General features: G+C 37.8%; 1 protein-coding gene across 1 annotated transcript in view; it reads left to right on the forward strand.

Moving 5' to 3' along the window:
* The window catches only part of LOC124788380, a 381,270-nt gene that overhangs the window by 194,460 nt on the left and 165,088 nt on the right, over positions 1-21,722 (forward strand). The window contains exon 6 of the mRNA XM_047255646.1: positions 7,904-8,143. Within this exon, the coding sequence (XP_047111602.1) occupies positions 7,904-8,143 (240 nt within the window). The remainder of the gene's footprint in view (positions 1-7,903; positions 8,144-21,722) is intronic.

The raw sequence follows: 21,722 nt of genomic DNA on the forward strand, positions 1-21,722 counted from the left end.
ACCATGTCTGTTCCTTATTGAACATGTGTGAAACATGTTGAGATATTTGGTTCAGTCAACATTGTGAGAAACATTGCTTAAACATATTAGAAAACAAGGGGATATAAAGAGAACATATTCCCTATAGAAGAAATCCAACACCTCCAGGATACTCTCAATGTATGATTGCAGGGCAACCTTGCAGCTAGTGAAAGCAGTACATTGTGCTGTAATTATTGTCCAGGATATTATGCCCATATGTCATATATATATAGTATACCACCCATTTAATACATGAATAAAACTTTAGCGATGAGGAACTATTCTTAACCCAGAGTAGGGCAGGCAGATTGAACTTTATGTAGGCTGTTGTTAAGGTATTTCAGAATTGTTACTTTGCCATCCTTGTACACATATTCCATTGTGGATTTCTTGCTGATATTACTGGTTCATTCAAAAGAAACTGCAACATCCATTCAGTCAACACTAGAGTAGAAAATGTTATACACTAGATAACACTCATTTAAGCATTGTACAAAATGATGTCCACTATTCAGTGAGTTCTATTTTCAGTTGACTTCGATGAGAACTGGGGAAAAAATCAGTAGTAAATACCAAGTGTTAAAATCTTAGTTGAAAATTATTCTTGTGGCACAATCCTTCTGTTTTGTACAGGAGTTTCTTGCAGTAGGATAACTTTCCTCAGTAATGTGTTATATACTTGTACACTCTCTGTTTTTCATAATTCTTTAATTTGTAATCAGAATTCTGTAAACTATGTAATGATTCATTCCATGACCAAGGTTTTTGGGCTTTCAATGTCCCAAGGAACCTGTTAAATAAATAAAAAGTGTATAGTATTTGTATATCATTGATAAAATTTGGTAAGAGACCAATAGAACATTAAATTAGACTTGTTGAAGTCCCAGATACTGCATCATCCTCAATTTAATTTTATTTGCATGTATGAAATAGGAAAGATGAATACAAACAAAAGTAAAACTAGAGTAATTGAATGTAATTTATTTGTGGAAGTAGAAGTGTTTTCAAGTTTAATGTATATTCTTTGGTGGACCCATTGCATCTCGGTTCATGCCAAGCAATCAGTTTGAAGACTCTCTCTGGTACCAGACGCTTTGACTTCTAGTACATTGTGTGAGTTAATGTTGTGTGTATATTTGCAGCTGTAAATAAATTTTATTCTTATCGAGCATATCTATATGTGTGTTATTTATCGTGTTAATATACCCACAGAATGGTGACCCTGACAAGAAACATGGATACCAAAATGCAAGAAATTTGAACGAACAGTGCCTGCAACAGCAGACAATGTCACGCAAATCAGTAGTTTGAAGAGCACATGCAGCCAAACACAGTGCAGATAGTGACTTTCCGTATAGGTGGAAACATTCCGCCCATTGTTTGAAGTGTCTTAACTGTATTGTGAAGCAAAGTGAAAATCTGCCATATTTACCATAGCAATTAGAATTATGGTTTCATGTGCTGGAACTTACTTTTGCTGCATATGATGTTTCAGATGATGAAGTGCAGTTTATAGTGATAATTAATGCCTGAATCTCTCATGTATTGGTTTTAGTGTCAGATATTATTATAAATATACCAGTGCAAAACAGGTATCAGAATTTAAAAATCACTTTATTAAAAGAGGTCTGAAATTCGCTGGATTAATGCATTCAACAAGTATTAACAGTGAGCAGAAAGGTGATACAGAATGTCAGATTTGTGACACTACATATGTGCTATTGTTGCTGGAATCAGAAATAACAGGTATAACAATGTCATATCTGGCTCAGCCATCTGCTATTATCATTTAAAACAATAGTTGTAACAGGTGACAAAAATGACATTAATTCACAGCTAGAAATTGAAGACAAGGTCGAATGAATGCTTCAGCACAAAAAAATTTGAATAATGATGCAGCCCCAAGATGATGTTACCATGATAGCAACCTCTGAAAGTTTAGGAGCGACTCCAAAATTTGCAACACACTCCAAAAACAAATTATCAAGAAGCAAGAAAAGACACAAGCCCACAACACACAAGAAGATGCCACAGTTCAGAATTTCACTGCTCCGACCTCGTGACTCTTGAACATGATGTGTGAAGGAGAACTTTGGTATGTGCAACTACCAAAGTTGCTTCAGTGTACAGGCTATGAAGTGCATCACGTATTCGTTTGCCCAAATGTAAAAACTTGGTTAGCTGCAATACATGCTCTGCTGCTGGGGTTACCAACAATAAAATCAAAACTGGCACTGCACCATGTGTCAGTAGAAAGCAGCAACCAAGATACAATATCTTTATGTGCAGCTTCTGTCAAACAACAACGGACATCAGCACTGTGCTCATGTACAATTAGCCTACCCACACTAATCAGGCTAGAATTTTTAAAGGATCCTGACAAGTGTACATACATGACAAAAAATTGCCACATACATGGGTGGTGGATTGCAGTTCCAAAGAGAGCAACTTACCGGCAATGCAGCAGCAGTAGGATTAAACCCAGGCGTACAGAGTGATTACTGCAGCTAACAGTTCACTTTTACTGCATATAGTAAATGTAGAACTAATGTGAACTTCAGTTTGAATTGACATTAGAATTGCCTTTCATTCTGGCCAGTCTATCTGAGCCTGTATTAGGTCCTTATTCTTATATCATTATGGGTTGTAAATCAGCTTAATGCATGCTCTAGGATGGGTACTGAAACAGTTGTGGACATTTAGGTAAGGCTTCCATTAACAGCAGCATGTCCCACGTGAGCTCACAACAGGCTTCAAGTATGAGCATGAACAACAAAAATGTTGTTAGCTCATCCATACAATTATAATCAAATCCAGAGAAGCTGGACATGCTGAAGATGATATGTGAACCTCCAGAATATACTCTAGATATTTTGCAGGTAAAGAAAATTTTTTGGTTTCACAATCTAAGATAAAAGAAGACACAGCATAGTAACATCGAGCTCAAGAAATGGCATCATATAAAGACCACACCTGGTCCACCTATTACACAGAATTTTAAGACAGTATCACTCAACATCGTAAAGCCAGCTTTCTATTACCAGCCAACAACGTACTAATGCCACACCCCCTGTTCTCTGTCACCAGATGGAATGAACACGGTCGGTGAGCCAATCAAATTAGTGATGACAACATCACCAACATATTCAGAGCCATCACTGTTCCTCTGCAAGGACATCCCATCGTAACCACAATTATCACTGCTAGTTCGTGTGAGGACTGCTGGATATTGAACTTGACACCAGCTCACTTACATTCCCTGAGCTTCAGCCTACCACTGGGGAGGGGGGGAGGGGGGGGGCTGTGTGGGGTAGAGGTACTTCAGCTTTAGTGTAGATAATAATAATAATAATGATAATTTTATTGTCTTTAAGCCATTACAGCAATAGACAAAGTCATACACATAATACAATACACTACATGCTATAAAATAACAGAATTGTTATTAATGTCACAGTTTAATATCACAGGTCATGAAATCCTTTACATTGTAGAATGGGTTTACAACCAACCAGTCATAAAGTGTTTGTTTGTATTGTTGCTCTGGTAAATTTTGTATAGCTTGTGGAAGTTTGTTAAATAATTTGTGGCCCATAAGTTCCTTGGTGGCTACATTGCATCTCTGTTCATGCCAAGGAAATAGTTTGAAGTTTCTCTTTGGGTACCAGACACATTCACTTTTTTTACAGTGCATGACTTAATGTTGTATATACAGGGTGTTTCAAAAATGACCGGTATATTTGAAACGGCAATAAAAACTAAACGAGCAGCGATAGAAATACACCGTTTGTTGCAATATGCTTGGGACAACAGTAAATTTTCAGGCGGACAAACTTTCGAAATTACAGTAGTTACAATTTTCAGCAACAGATGGCGCTGCAAGTGAAGTGAAAGATATAGAAGATAACACAGTCTGTGGGTGCGCCACCGCCTAGAACACAGTGTTGTTCCAACAAGACGAAGTTTTCAACGGAGGTTTAATGTAACCAAAGGACCGAAAAGCGATGCAATAAAGGATCTGTTTGAAAAATTTCAACGGACTGGGAACGTGATGGATGAACGTGCTGGAAAGGTAGGGCGACCGCGTATGGCAACCAGAGAGGGCAACGCGCAGCTAGTGCAGCAGGTGATCCAACAGCGGCCTCGGGTTTCCGTTCGCCGTGTTGCAGCTGCGGTCCAAATGATGCCAACGTCCACGTATCGTCTCATGCGCCAGAGTTTACACTCTATCCATACAAAATTCAAACGCGGCAACCCCTCAGCGCCGCTACCATTGCTGCACAAGAGACATTCGCTAACGATATAGTGCACAGGATTGATGACGGCGATATGCATGTGGGCAGCATTTGGTTTACTGACGAAGCTTATTTTTACCTGGATGGCTTCGTCAATAAACAGAACTGGCGCATATGGGGAACCGAAAAGCCCCATGTTGCAGTCCCATCGTCCCTGCATCCTCAAAAAGTACTGGTCTGGGCCGCCATTTCTTCCAAAGGAATCATTGGCCCATTTTTCAGATCCGAAACGATTACTGCATCACGCTATCTGGACATTCTTCGTGAATTTGTGGCGGTACAAGCTGCCTTAAACGACACTGCGAACACCTCGTGGTTTATGCAAGATGGTGCCCGGCCACATCGCACGGCCGACGTCTTTAATTTCCTGAATGAATATTTCGATGATCGTGTGATTGCTTTGGACTATCCGAAACATACAGGAGGTGGCTTGGATTGGCCTCCCTATTCGCCAGACATGAACCCCTGTGACTTCTTTCTGTGGGGACACTTGAAAGACCAGGTGTACCGCCAGAATCCAGAAACAATTGAACAGCTGAAGCAGTACATCTCATCTGCATGTGAAGCCATTCCGCCAGACAAGTTGTCAAAGGTTTCGGGTAATTTCATTCAGAGACTACGCCATATTATTGCTACGCATGGTGGATATGTGGAAAATATCGTACTATAGAGTTTCCCAGACCGCAGCGCCATCTGTTGTTGAAAATTGTAACTACTGTAATTTCGAAAGTTTGTCTGCCTGAAAATGTACTGTTGTCCCAAGCACATCGCAACAAACGGTGTATTTCTATTGCTGCTCGTTTAGTTTTTATTGCCGTTTCAAATATACCGGTCATTTTTGAAACACCCTGTATATTTGCAAGTTGGAAATAAATATGGTCCTTGTCTAGTATTTCTAAAAGTGTGTCATTCATTATAACTAACATATCCACAAATTAAGTCAGGTGATTCCAATGGAATAGATTAGGAAATGAGATACTAAAAGTCATAGACAAGTTTCACCTTTTAGGGAGCAAAATAATTGATGTTGACTAAGGAAAAGAGAATATGAAATGCGAACTTGCAACAGTAAGAAATTCATTTCTGAAAAACTGAAACATGTTAATGGATGACATGATTTTAAGTGTGAGAAAGTATTTTTTGGAAGTAGTTATTCACATTATAGGACAATCAGAAGTATAGTCAGAAAGAGAACAGAGACTTTTGAAGTTTGATGCTACAGAAAAATGATGAAGATTAGGTGGGCAGATGGGATAAGTCAAAATGAGGTACCAAACTGAATCAAAGAGAAGAAAAAGAAATTGAGAAGGGACCTGTTGAGTGGACACATACTGAGGCATCAAGAAGCAGTAAATTTGGCAATGGGGTGAAGTATTAGGGACAAAAATTGTAGAGGGAGACCAAGTCTTGACTACAATAAGAGACTGGCACATGTTAGACTATCATGGAGAGCTGCATGAAACCAGTATTTGTACTGAAGACCACCACTACCACAAAACAACAACTACTACTACAACAGCAACATGAGACTGGAAGAGTGAGTGACATGGTACAAAAATTTAACCCAAGTTTGATGTTTTAGATGGTAATGTCTGATTTAAAGCCACATTTGAAAATTTCTGTTTCCTCTGTGGACAACACAAATGTTGTATACAAATTGGGAGATGAAGGTCCACTAAATGTGTGTCAATAATTCAATTTCCTTTCACTTTTCACTCTGTTCAACAGTGCTTTAATCTCTAACATGTAATCTTTCTTCACTTCATTCAGTATTACCCATATGCGTGTGTGAAAGAACAGATTGTTGATGATCGACAGTTGTACAAAATATTTTCAAAATTAATTTTGCTGACTGTGAAATCCTTGACATCAGCAATATTAAGTGTAGTTCTGCTACCCACTAGTGACATGAAAATTTGTGACAGACCAGGTCTCAATCCCCGATTTCCCACTCTTCATAAATGGTCACCTTAATCATTTCAGCTAACCATGCATGCCTCTCCCTAGGCTGACCCAAACTTTCATTTGTCATGCTGTCTACATTCTTATATCATTGCCCACTAAGTTCATCATCTAATGCTCACAACATTACATGGATTCCTATTACAGGTAGAATGAGACAGTAAGGAATTGAGACCAATGTTATTTTCATCAGGCACTGTTGATGGTCCACAACTGTACAAAATGTTTTTGAAATTAATTTTCTTGGTGCAAAATCATTAGGTATAGTCCTATTACCCAATAATGACATGTCAAAGTTTGGGCTAGTCTGGGACTTGAACTTAGATTTCCTGCTTAATATGAATGGTCACCTTAACCATTTTGGTTATCTGTGCATGCTGCCCAGACTGACGTAGGCTTATGTATGTCACACTGTGTATTTTCTTACAATATTAGAGATGGAAAGTTGCTACTCATCATATAGCGGAGATGCTGAGTCGTGATAGGCACAACAAAAAGATTCACACAATTATAGCTTTAGGCACACACATACACACTCAAGCAAATGCAACTTGCTCACATGTCTGCAGTCTCAGATAACTGAAACCACACTACAGTGCGACACATTGCGTTTGCTTGAGTGTGTGTGTGTGCATGTGTGAATGTGTGTCTATTCCTGACAAAGGCTTTAATGGCTGAAAGCTATAATTGTGTGAATCTTTTCATTGTGCCTATCATGACTCAGCATCTCCGCTATATGGTGTGGTTTCAGTTATCTGAGACTGTAGACGTGTGTGCAAGTTGTGTTTGCTTGAGAGAGAGAGAGAGAGAGAGAGAGAGAGAGAGAGTGAGTGTTGTGTGTGTGTGTGTGTGTGTTTTTGTGTGTGCGCGCCCGTGTGTGTGCATGCTTGTGTGAATATCTGTCTGTTGCTGACAAAGGTCTTAATGGCCAAAAGCTATAATTGTGTGAATCTTTTTATTGTGCCTATCGCGACTCAGCATCTCTGCTATATGGCGAGTAGCAACTTTCCTTCTCTAATATTGTTACATTCCATCCTGGATTTTCCATTATTTGATTTTTGTCTATTTTCTTATATCATTGTTCACTCAATTCAGCACCTAGTGCTCACAACATTAATTTGATTCCCCCAAAAAGAAGAATGAGACAATGAGAAATTGATATCAATGTTGTTATCATCACATGCTCTAGGCTATAGACAGTGTAACATATGGAAGTTTGGGTCAGTCTGGGGAATGTACACTGATAACCAAAGTGATTCACGATAAGCAAGAAATCTGGATTCAAATCCCAGTCCAGCACAAATTTTCGTATGTCTCTATTGGGTAGTAGAACTATACGTAATACAGCTGATGTCAAGGATTTCGCAGTCAGTGAATTAATTTCAAAAATCATTCAGTACAGTAATACATGAGTTTATGCCTTATCCTATTCGCTTTACATTGTGGTTATGCTGCTTTGCTGTACCTCATCATAAAGTTGTTATATGTTGTATTTTTGTTGTTAACGTTCATGTGTGTGCACCTTCCATTTGTAGCCTTCCTATTACAAGAATAAATACTTCTCTAAGATTTTTTTCAAGAACTCATCTAATTAAAATAAATGTAATGGACATTGATTTTTGCAGGTTATTGGTGGCATATCGTACAGTATTAGCAGCAGTGGACAACTTAAGTTCAGCAGCAATCTTTGGATTATATTACTTCTGCATGGGTGTCTTGGATGTAGTTAATTTCACAAATTTTGTTCGATATGATTCCCTTGGACAAGAATATCTCTTGGTGGCTCAGCAGTACTCATTAGAACTCAGGGACGAGTGGCATGACTTTCTCAGTAATTTTCCAGCTTTCAACAATGTAACAGTACTGTAAGTTGAAATCCATATTGTGCTTCACTTTTCACTCAGCTTTGTGTTTGTTTTAAATAGATAATTCCTTATAATTAAGTACTTTCAAAAATGGCCATGACTATTGTGCTTGGTTTCTTTAAGTAGTAAAAATCAGAAACGAAATCTTGGAAATGAAGGCAGTTGGTTTTGTCTGATTTTAACAATAATCTGCCCAACAAAACAAATAAGAATCAACACACACACACACACACACACACACACACACACACACACAGTACAGTTTCATTACCAAAGCTTCTTGCAATGAAACTTCTTGTATTTAGGTTATTACTGAGCTTCCGTGTAAGTACAACCATTTTATTCAGATGTATCTACATAATTTTAATTTTACATGCTCAGTTATTCTGTTATGGAAGCTGTTTTTTTTTCTGTGAAGTTCCTTAATTTTCTTTAGTGTGTAGGCAACACACTAAAAATACAGGGTGATTCAAAAAGAATACCACAACTTTAAAAATGTGTATTTAATGAAAGAAACATAATATAACCTTCTGTTATACATCATTACAAAGAGTATTTAAAAAGGTTTTTTTTCACTCAAAAACAAGTTCAGAGATGTTCAATATGGCCCCCTCCAGACACACGAGCAATATCAACTCGATACTCCAACTCGTTCCACACTCTCTGTAGCATATCAGGCATAACAGTTTGGATAGCTGCTGTTATTTCTCGTTTCAAATCATCAATGGTGGCTGGGAGAGGTGGCCGAAACACCATATCCTTAACATACCCCCACAAGAAAAAATCGCAGGGGGTAAGATCAAGGCTTCTTGGAGGCCAGTGATGAAGTGCTCTGTCACGGGCTGCCTGGCGGCCGATCCATCGCCTCGGGTACTTGACGTTCAGGTAGTTATGGACAGGTAAGTGCCAATGTGGTGGTGCTCCATCCTGCTGAAATATGAATTGTTGTGCTTCTTGTTCGAGCTGAGGGAACAGCCAATTCTCTAACATCTCCAGATACTGTAGTCCAGTTACAGCAGCACCTTCGAAGAAAAAGGGACCAAAAACTTTATTGGCTGAAATGGCACAGAAAACGTTCACCTTAGGCGAGTCACATTCATACTGAGTTGTTTCCCGCGGATTCTCAGTCGATTCACTTCTGCCGTACTCAATAACACAAAAAGCTTTCTGTTGAGCGGTCGCCATCTTAGCATCAACTGACGCTGACGCCTAGTCAACAGCGCCTCAAGCGAACAAAAGTAGAACTAAATGAAACTTTATAGCTCCCTTAATTCGCCGACAGATAGTGCTTAGCTCTGCCTTTTGTTGTTGCAGAGTTTTAAATTCCTAAAGTTGTGGTATTCTTTTTGAATCACCCTGTATATTGGGTTGACAAAAGACATTGTTTTGGTAAAGGGTTAATGTGTGAATATGTTTGTGAAAATCATCTGTTTCATGTTTTGAAGTTATGACCCTGATTCATCAACACTGAAATTTTTTGTTGAGATTTTTGACAGCACACACATTCACAGATGTGTAAGACAACAAGTGTCATGATGTGAAATCTTCTAGAGGCTTACCAGCATGACTCTATGAGCAACTCGTTTTGTAATTGTGGTAGCCCTTTTGTGAAGTTTGAAAGTTTCATAACTGCTACCCCAGAAGATCACACCCTTTTTATGCAAGCTGTTCATATGAGCATAACAGGCGCACAGCATGCTCCAACAATCCTGAAGCATTCTTAGTACATACAAAATTTTTCTTTCTATTAAAAAATTCTAGATGATTTTCCAATCTCAAGTGCTCATCAAGCTATACATCTAGAAATTTTCTTTATGTGGCTTATAGTGTACTTCCCTAACTTAGTTTTTATGTTCCCTTTATAACTTTCCTTGTGATAGACATCAGTAAACATCACTGTATCTACTGTCATCAGATGTTTCAGAAATCATTTACATATGCCAGGAATAACTGAGGGCCTAACATGGATCTCTGATGCATTCAGTAGCTTTTATTTATTTGAAAACAAGGTGAGTATTCAATGATTACATCAAATGCTTTGGATACTTGTATACAAGGCATTTAGGACCTCTTCCATGAAATGAAATACTGCTTGACTTTTAGGATTATTTTTATAGAGTTATTCTTTGTTTCTTACACTGGTAAAATCCTTTGATAAACCATACTTTTTAGTGTAAAGACTGTGGTAAGTTGCTGTGTTATACAGTATTACACAATTTATGCAGTACAAAGAACACTACTGTCTTTAAATTCTTGGCTTATAGGAAGGGAAAGAAAGAATGGTGTGGCATTGTCAGCTGGAAGACTCTGAGGAGTTGTTTAGTCACCTAATTGGAACCGCTTTTGTTTTTTCATGCACAATAGTCCCTTCCCTTACAGGATATGAAAGGTGTACTTAAGTGCATTTGTTGTGTGTAGGTGAGTTTTTAACATTATATTCATATAGTGTACAGTATTTCTGTTAGCTCTCCTCTGGAAGTTTCTGTTTCAGATGTCGGCAAAAAGTTGCTCCTCTCCTGCCTCATATATTTTGTTACAAAAGAGCTTGTTCTTCATAGTGTTTTCACTAAAAAAATCGTTTGGTACTAAACAAAAGCACAGAAATTAAAGCTAATGAGAATGAACTAAGAATTACAGTGGATAATAATTGTTATTGCAATTAAATTTCTGATAAAACATGCAACCTAACTGTTATGTAAGTGTGCTTTCCAATCACAAATTTCAGTACTCAGTTTCAAATTAATCTACATAGTGTATTATACTGATATTTTATCATGTGAATAACTATCAACTAGTAAATTTGTGTTTGTCATTTTATAACAATTACAGTATGAATAAACAAGTCAGATGGAAAATTTATACATCAGTAGCAAACAGAATATTCAAGAAAATCTGTTGAAGTTGCATGAATATGACATTTACAAAAATAAACAGTAGCAACAGCGAGCACAACACAAGACATGAATGCAAAGGGAAAAAATGTATGAGTGCTGAAATACTTAAAAATCATTCATGAGTCATCTGTAATGCAAGGGACTCCAATCCCAATTCCAACAAAATAAGAGATGCCTGCAGTGCTAGAACCACTATTATCATTAACAGCAGCAGAACAACCACTATCACCATCACACCACAAGCATAATAATAGCAGAAGCAATTAATCAACTGCTAGTCAGAAGAAGACTGACACAACCATCACACTTCAAGAATTTTTTTCTGCTAAGCAGTCTGAAGGGAACACCAAAGTCAGTATATCATCAAATCTGTGCCTTAATCCATTCACATTGTGATGGCAAAATGTACAAGGACTAGGCAACAAACTGTGAATAGTCATTTTAAAAGGTAATCTGATGGAAGTGTCTGTGTTGAGTATTAATCAGCACTGGCTACATAGACACACAGATTTGTGCAGCAAAAATACCAGACTTTGACCTGCTAATAGCTTATACAAGGAAACTTTTAAAGGTAGGGGAGAGGGGGTGTTTATCCCTTCTATGTTAAGAGTGATGTTCAACCTAGAGTGGTTAAACTTAATAAGTGATGTATGTTGGAAAATAATTTTGAATACTGTATATGTGAAGTGACAGGCTGTGAACCCTTCATTGCTTACAGATCCACTACATGTGACTTGACCTTATTCTTACATAATACAGAAGATCTCCAAAATGAAATAACAACTAAGTCAATATGCATATTGGAGCTTGGTGACTTTAATATCAATTTTAACAAGAATAATGGGAAAGAGGAGCAACTGATAAATCTGTTTTGCTTGTGCAACATGCAACCAACTGTGCATGAAATTATGAGATATGAAGATGTATCCAAAACAACATGTGATCAGGTGTTTACCAGTGAACAAAACCAAAAAATATAAACAACTGTTTATTTTCAGGCCTCTGGTTCTGTCTTAGCACAATTACATTATGAGTATGTAGTGCATCAGGACTCACTGTTTTCCCATTATTTCCACTCATATAATACACCACAAGGTATCTGACACACAACCACAATTATTACATCACAGAAGTAGGTAATATGAGTTCCACTCACTACAGAGAGTACAAGTTACCAGCTCTAACTGAGCAGAGAGCCAGATGTTCCAGGTAGGTGCATTACAGATGACTCATGAATGATTTTTAAGTATTTCAGCATTCATACATTTTTTCCCTTTGCATTCATGTTTTGTATTGTGCTCCCTGTTGCTACTGTTTGTTTTTGTAAATGTCATATTCATGCAACTTCAACAGATTTTCTTGACTCTTCTGTTTGCTACTGATGTATAAATTTTCCATCTGACTTGTTTATTCATACTGTAAATGTTATAAAATGACAAACACAAATGTACTAGTTGATAGTTATTCACATGATAAAATATCAGTATAATACACTACGTAGATTAATTTGAAACTGAGTACTGAAATTTGTGATTGGAAAGTGCACTTACATAACAGTAAGGTTGCATGTTTTATCAGAAATTTAATTGCAATAACTATTATTATCCACTGTAATTCTTAGTTCATTCTCATTAGCTTTACTTTCTGTGCTTTTTTTAGTACCAAACGATTTTTTTAGTGAAAACACTATGAAGAACAAGCTCTTTTGTAACAAAATATATGAGGCAGGAGAGGAGCAACTTTTTGCCGACATCTGAAACAGAAACTTCCAGAGGAGAGCTAACAGAAATACTGTACACTATGTGAATATAATGTTAAAAACTCACCTACACACAACAAATGCACTTAAGGTACACCTTTCATATCCTGTGAGGAAAGGGACTATTGTGCATAAAAAAACAAAAGCGTTTCCAATTAGGTGACTAAACAACTCCTCAGAGTCTTCCAGCTGACAATGCCATGCCATTCTTTCTTTCCCTTACTATAAGCCAAGAATTTAAAGACAGTAGTGTTCTTTGTACTGCATAAATTGTGTAATACTGTATAACACAGCAACTTACCACAGTCTTTACACTAAAAAGTATGGTTTATCAAAGGATTTTACCAGTGTAAGAAACAAAGAAAACTCTATAAAAATAATCCTAAAAGTCAAGCTATGTATCTCTTCATACACTCCAGGAGAAGGAAAATAACAAATAAGTAAAATGATAGCTGAATGCCTTGAAGTGAATGCCCTACATGATGAAAGTTTATTCCCATTTTATACACATAACCAAAGATATTTGATATAATTTTTGAAATTAATAGTTCATGTCTCCATCACCAGTCCTTGAAACTGGGTAAGGAATATTGCTGGTAACACAGAGCATGTTAGGTCACATTCCAAGGAACTACATTCTTATGTTGTATTTTGTGTAAGGGATGCAGCTTGCTCTTTAAAGGACACAATGCACTGTGCACCTTACTATGCCAAGAGCTATGTTTCGGTATTCTAGTTGATCCACTGTTAAAAGCAATTCCATGAAGAGAATAGCCTGTTATATGTCATTTTTCTAATAGCTGGTGACTACCATCATAACACTAAAAAATATTCTCACTGCCATGCCCACACAAGTCACAGCAGTTCCTACAACTTTGTGTTATTATTATTAAGTCTCATTGCACATATTCATGCTGGGTTACTAGTTTTGGTCATAAGCAATTATCATCTTCAGATCTAAAAAAAAAAAGAAAAAAAAAAAAAATTAAAAGTAACATTAATGAATGACTATTTTCTTAGATGACACAGAAAAATATTTGAAATTAAAGATTTTAAAATTGTACCTGCGTACTGATATTACATAGACTGAGACTAGTTAAGACATAAAATTAAAATACATGTAACAGTGCCTGATTAATCATTAATAGTGAAGAGTCATAATTCTTCAAAAAGAAGTCAAAGTTGTGCAATAGAAGTAATAACACAAAAGTATGTTTGTGAGTACATTCCATGGCATCAAACATTATACTGAACCCACTATGCACAATGCAAATTCATACATCACGAATGATGGGTAGAGGAGGGAGGAAGGTGAGAGAGGAGATAAAATGCTGATGCATGCATTCTTAAAATGTAACACAGAACTATTCCAAAGAGACAGTACAAATAATTTGACATTAAGGAGTAAAATAGATAATGTATGTAACACTGATATATAACACATCTTGCTCAAATTTGTGAATAAAATGAAACAGTGAACTAAAACAGTACACACAGTTCCACAAGAGGGCATCTGAAGTGTATCCTGCTTGTGTACACAGGGCTAAGTCTGTCTCTGGCCACACTGTCTTTCAGCCATGCTGCCAATGAGTGTGGTGAGCTGCTGAGGTCATGTTGTCTTGTGCCAAGTGGGGTTGTTGCAAAGGTGTTCAACTGCTTCTAATAGGCTCATCTAAGCAGATCATCAAAATTCTTGTAGTACACTGAATTCATGAAGACACACTGAAGATTAAGTATTTTATCTGGTTCTGTTAGGTGGTGTCCATATATTTCAACTTCTTCCACAACATTTAAAAAATGTCTCTTAGTTGCTGTATGTAAAACTTCAAGATGTGTTTCTATTAGTCGTACTGAGTTACTTGAGATGATCTTCATATGCTGTCTTATTATTTTGTATTGCTGTGTGTTCTGTAAACTGGATCTTGGAAGTTTTAGCTGTCTGACCTACGTACTGTTTATGACAGTCTTTCCACTTGATCCTGTAGATTCTCGATGCCTTAAATTTGCCACTTGATTTACTTGTATAATGTTTTAGCCTACATTGAAGAATTTCACTTAGGCAAATTCTATTCTTAACTCTCTTTCCTGAAACTGTTATGCTATTGAATGTGACACTTTTTGTCTATATTCTGTAGGCATGTACACTGTTTGTTGCACTTGATGTTAATCTTGTAATGCAACAAAGTCTGTTCTCTAAAAGTGCTCTGTTTTAAATTTTTGAGACACTTTATTAACTACTTCAGCCTTGTAACCACTGCTTACAGCAACTTACAAAATTCTTCACAAATCTGATCACAGTAACAGTCCTTTCAGTACCGTCAAATGCGATGATTTCGGAAGGTTTTCTCGTTATTTTGATTGTAACTTTCGTATATATTGTTAGATTAAATTGATTGTTATGGAAGTGGTAGGGTATATGTGTAACGAATAAAATATCCCAGAAAAAGAAAGTGCATATGTAGGTATATTCATCTGAGGCAGTTAAATAAAGTGTCCGAAGTTGCACCATGGATTGGGGTGATTTTGGACACACATGTTTTTTAAATCTCTGTCCGACGTTACAGTATATAGAGGGTGAATTCAGACAGTTCCTGCCTTTTTTTAAAATTATACATGCTTTTTATTTGATTTTGGTGACATTTTACACATTTTAAGGGAGCCCTTTGTTACGAATAAGTGATACAAAATGATGGTTTCATCATAGTTGATCATGTTGCTAGGTGGGAGATTTTCCAGCTTTGCCTTGATATTGGAGAAAAACATCTTAACAGTCACTTTGTTCCCTTCTGCATGAGCTCGCTTAATATTTTTCCTTAAGTGAATGGATAAATCTTCTGACTGTCGTTTGAGGAATAAATGCACCCATTCTTCTCCTGGCAAATTATTATGAAATTTCTTCTCTTTTTGGCCAGATTTATCAAGGTAGCCTTTAACTAAGTATGCAGTCCTCAGGATACCTTGTTTCAACATTTCTTCTTCTTCTTCTTCTTCATTTAGCACTGGCTGTCCTCCCATTTTTTTCGGATGTGCTTCCTGCACTTTATTTTGTAGGGTTGATTTAGGTATATCATACAAACCACACACTTTTCTGTATGATAATTTACCGCTCTGAATATTACTAACAGCTTTATATAAAAGTTCCGGGTCATAATTACACCATACTGTAGCACCTCTCCTGCTCTTATACGTTCTTGGCATTGTCCGAAATCACCCCATACAGTACACAGTTTTACAAAAACCATCATTATTTTATAACCTTGCACGAGAAACTTGACAAACTTGTACAGAAATTTTCTCAATGCTGTTAGCTACAGAGTGCGTCAACAATTACAGTTACAATAACTTCCCACTCGACGCAACAATAGAAAGTTTCCACTTTACGATATTGCATGGATTTTTAACACTGAGACTCTTCATCAATTATTCACCTAGGGAAACAACTGATACAAAATAAAAGTTGTGGAAAGCAATAAATGCAATCTTGCGCTTAAAATAACTGGCGCACAGACGTTCAAATAAGTAATTCTTTGTTTCTATGCACGGCCAAAGAGCAAATAAGCCATACTGTCCAAATTCGCCCTGGTGTCCGAAATCACCCCATTTGATGGTACTTCCCCATAAATTTAATAAAACAATTACTTCAGTTTTTGGAATATCCATAAAATTTAGTTTATTTAGACACACTGTACTTTGCACACTGTATCTGTGCAGCAGTGCCATATCGGAAAGACAGTTCATAAGCTAAAGAAAACTTATGACCAAGAGGAACATGTGAAACCAATGTACACTCTACTCTAGATTTTATCACTACCAGTTTGAGAAATGTACCTAGTGATAAATTGCTGTTATCTTTAAAGTTTAATATTTTACCTTACTAATGTGCAATATTTGAAAGCAAACAAAGTTTCAATTGGGAAAATGAAAGTTGTGAGACAGTGCTTAATTCTTGAATGTGTGTATTACCAAGAAGGAAAAAACAAAGCTAGAACCACAAGAAACTAGTCTCATTTGGTTTACTCTTGGGTCCTGAAATGAACATGACTCAGTATTTCAGTTATCCATATGTCTGGCATCTTCAGGAGAGACATTGCTGCTTCTAAGTCCTGCTGAAAACTGATGCCAATACCTCAGAAGACTACCAAGAATTATTACACTGGGAGGCGCCACATAGTCAATTAGATTCCTGTTTTTACTTAATTATACACTGACTTAAAAAAAAAGGTATTCGACACACTGGGACATTGTTTTCATACATTCTTCCAGCATTTCATTACTTTTGATTTGTCACCAGAGCTACAATGATCAGCGTGAAGTCTACAGATTACCTGGAAAGCATGGAATTATATAAAATTTCTTGAAGTTAGACAACTATACTGCAGCTCTGATGCTACCAGTCAAATTTGGGAACAGTAGAATTCCAACATCAAAACTGTTGCATTAATCAAGACACAAACAGAACACCTTGGAAAACCATATCATTTCCAAAATTTACTAACATGTATTTTGCTTGTCCTTAGTCACAGTTTTAGCACAAGTACCACCAGCTTCCAGGTCTACCATACAATGTGGATTAATGTATACAGGGGATAGGCAAAATAATATGAACACCTATAATTACTTGGGAATGGTTTATTAATAAGGGGTTGGACCCCCATTTGCCCATTTCAGCTGTGATTCTTACTGGAATACTGGCATATGTGTGGTGTCACCACCAGACACCACACTTGCTAGGTGGTGGCCTTTAAATCGGCTGCGGTCCATTAGTGTACGTCGGACCCGCGTGTCGCCACTATCAGTGATTGCAGACCGAGTGCCGCCACACGGCAGGTATAGTCTAGAGAGACTCCCTAGCACTCGCCCCAGTTGTACAGCTGACTTTGCTAGTGATGGTTCACTGTCTACAACCGTTCTCATTAGCTGAGACGGCAGTTTAGCTTAGCCTTCAGCTTCGTCATTTGCTGCGACCTAGCAAGGCGCCATATTCAGTTACTATAATCTGAACAGATAATATTGTGAATCATGTACTGTCAAGAGCGACATTCATCATTATTGGATTTAAGTTAAGTATCAATCTAATTATGTCTGCTTTCTGAATTATCATTCCTTGTCATGTTCCAGACCTCACATCGGTATAGTTCTTCCCTCTTCATGCCAGCCTGCGTGAGCTAAAACGCGTGCATTTCGGCCCCCTCTAGTAACACGGTGTTGGCTCTTCTGCCAACACAACAATATGACTGCAGAGTCTCCAGTGGAATGTTATGCCACTCTTCAATCAGTACCTCTTCTTTCTTATGTAGTGACGAGGGGGTTGGAAATCTGCTCTGGAGTCTGTGCTCCAATACTGCCCACAAGGGTTTGACAATGTTCAAGTCCGGGGACTCTGTTGGCCAGGGAAGATGCTGCAGTTAAGTTGCATGCTCCTCATACCATGGTTGTACTGTCCTGGCTTTGTGAATGGGTGCATTATCATACTTAAATATGGCATAATTCTTGGGGGACAACATTTGAAACATGGGGTGCACCTGATCACCTAAAATGTTCACATAATTGTTGGCTGTAACATGGCCTTTGAGAGAATACCATGATATGGCTGCCAACACCCATCACACTTCCACCTCCATGCTTAACCATTGGAATCAAGCAATAAGGATTGTAGGTTTCTTTTGACATTATCCAGATGTAAACCTAGTCTGATGGAAATAACAAAAACATTGACTTGTCGGACTATATGATCAGCCATCCAGGATTTATGCTTCCGACATCATGTTTTATGCTTCTTTGCTTGGTTGTCATCACTAATGGTTTCAGTATAGCAGCTCATAGATGAATATTCACTTTATGGAGTTCTAGGCAGACAGTGTTGATAGATACAGGGTTCGATGATAGCTATTGAGCTCTGCAGTCACTTTTGTCACCTTATTTTTGCATTATTTTGACACAATTGGTGTTAGTGTATGACACACTATGTCATTTAGTTTTGATTTGCACCCATTATTACGTTTAGACAATGGTGTCTTTCCATGTTTTGTGTAGGCTGTCATGACTGTTGAAACAGTTCATATTGAAACATTCAATAAGTAGGCTTTCTTGGTTACTGATGCTCCAGCTAATCGGGCCCCCACAATTGGCCCTCTTTGGAACTCTGTTAGGTCTTTCATTGCACATCAACCTTGGCCTCTGACTGCAAATAGGAAATGTGCACTGCTCACAAACTACCTGCACTGATGCCTAGTACATACTGAACACGTACAGTCCAGTGCGACACATGCCTAAGCTGCGTTGTTGACAGTTGAACACAATCATCCCATTACTACTAATGTTCACATTATTGTGCCTGTCCCCTGTATATTTAGTGAGTAGATCCGTAATGCAAAGGACTTAGTGCAACATGGTTGTCATGTTCCTTCTTACAGGCAGTCGCAGCTGGTCTGCTGTTGCTGATTTCAAGAAGAAAGCAATGACTTGAGTACAGATGGCTGGTAATTTGGAGATGCATTTCACAGTTGAACCACCAGTCCAACGCCTTAAGAACCTATTTAAACCACTGTATGCAGTGTAAAACTAGTTCATTGTACCTGAACTGTGACACTTGCATTAGCCCATCTAAAGACTCAAAATGCTTTTGTACAGAGGATTGCCCCTTCTTGAACATAGCAATACAGCAGCAAGACATCATCTTGTTGGCCGAACTGTGATGGTCCCCTCTTTGCTGTACATTTTAAATAAAATTGCATATTTCTAAGTTTTTTAAAGTTGTTCCATCAATTTTATAGTTTAGCATTATATTTACTCAATCAATCCCATCAAAATATTGTTTACTTCCTTTCATATTAACAGAGCTTCCAATTTTGTTACTTCTGAAGTTGTCTCTTCAGGATCACAATTGCCTTCTCTTGTGGTGATACTGTGGAAGCTTAAGCCACACTTACTTCCTTACCCATACATAATGGACCGAGCGAGGTGGCGCAGTGGTTAGACACTGGACTCGCATTCGGGAGGACGATGGTTCAATCCCACGTCCGGCCATCCTGATTTAGGTTTTCCGTGATTTCCCTAAATTGCTCCAGGCAAATGCCGGGATGGTTCCTTTCAAAAGGGCACAGCCGCCTTCCTTCCCCGTCCTTCCCTAATCCGATGAGACCGATGACCTTGCTGTCTGGTCTCCTTCCCCAAACCAACCAACCAACCCATACATAATCTAAAAATTAACGTATGTACTAAAAGGTGTCTCTCCTAATAGTCGTCAGGTGCATTTTCTATGGTTTTACGGTTGATACTTTCAATTTCGTTTTTGCATTGTGTATCTGGAGTCAGCCCAGACAAATAGTTCTCATCACATCCTTCATGCAAAATCCAGTGTCCATGGAAGGTGTCACTTTGTTCCCATTACAAACAAACTTTTTTTAAGGCAGAATTTTATGTGCCCGTTCAATAGAGTAGACCCAGATTAGTCTCAAATAATATTTGTTTTATCAATATGTATTGACAGGGTCACTAAATCTAAAAGAATAACCAGTGCTCCAGCAGTGACAGCACTGCCCTGGCCAATGCTGACTGCTACCACCAAGCTCTGTTGGTACATATTCACAAAACAAATATTGTTCTAGACTAGTCTTCATCTGCTCTATCACATGGGTATGTAGAATACCACTTTCAAAATCATTTTGTTTGTAACAATTGACACTCTCTGTCTACACTGTGCACTGCATAAAAGATGTAATTAGCACTGTTTTCTTGGACCAACTCCAGATACCCATGCAAAAGCAAAATTGCAAATATCTGCTAAAACACCAGAGAACATGTGACTGATGGTTCTTAGGAGAGACACCCTGTGTATTTATGTATGTATGTTCCACATCTCCTCCTAAACAACTGGCTTGATTTAAACCAAACTTGGTACACGTATCACTTGTTGGCAGGAAATCATTGCTGTGTGGGCAAGAACCACCTATCTATGAAAGGGGTTGGTGTGGTCATGGGAGGGTTGGGGGTTATTGGTGGGGGAAGCAGCGTAGCCCACAAAGTGCAATACCCATACTTCAGTCATGCAATATTTGAGAATGAGAGCACTTAGAGACTTGCAACAAACTCTACACATAATTCCAAACCTTTATGAAACTTTTTCTTGCTGATAGCCCCCCACCAAATGATGAAAGGAAAAAAAATGTATTTCTTTCTACATTTTTGCAGTTCATGCAGTAAAACTGCTGCATGAAGCATGACATTTTGATTTATTACTTCTTTACTAGTAACTGTATTCCTGATACATTTTGCAGGCAGTATTCATGTATGCAATGAATGAACAAGGAAAATTATATCATTGTATCACACACAGTTCAGTAGATACGATATCATAAACATTGAGATGTTTGAAAACCTGCCACATCAAGCATGATGTTTTAATTTGTTACGTCTTTACTACTAACTCTATGCACAACACATATTGCAAACAGTATCCAAATATACCACCTGCAAATTATATTATTGTACAGCACATAATTTAGGAAATATGGCATCATCAAAACTGTGCTGTGTGAAAACAAAACTGGAGGATGAAGGCTGCTAAACATAAAGATGCATATGCATACAAATAAATGTGAAATATGTTAGATATATGCGAAACATATTTGGCAAGTGTGTACATAGCCATAAGCTCCAAACACATGCACAATTGCATATGTGGGCAAAGACATGGTCAAAAATCTCATCCTAACCCCCTGGAATGATTTCAGCCAAGTTTTATACACATATTAGTTACAGTGTGGAAAGAAGTACTGTGAGGGTAAGAACCACCAGCCTCCTGTAGGGGTGAGTGTAACAACATGGAGAGGGAATGGAGGGGGGAGGGGGAAGGGGAGGAGATGGACACACAGTGAGCAGGAAAGAAGACACTGGCATAGACAGAGGAGGAGGAAGAAATGAACAT

This window comes from Schistocerca piceifrons, chromosome 3 (genome assembly GCF_021461385.2).
Source record: "Schistocerca piceifrons isolate TAMUIC-IGC-003096 chromosome 3, iqSchPice1.1, whole genome shotgun sequence".
In the NCBI taxonomy this organism is placed as follows: Eukaryota; Metazoa; Arthropoda; class Insecta; order Orthoptera; family Acrididae; genus Schistocerca; species Schistocerca piceifrons.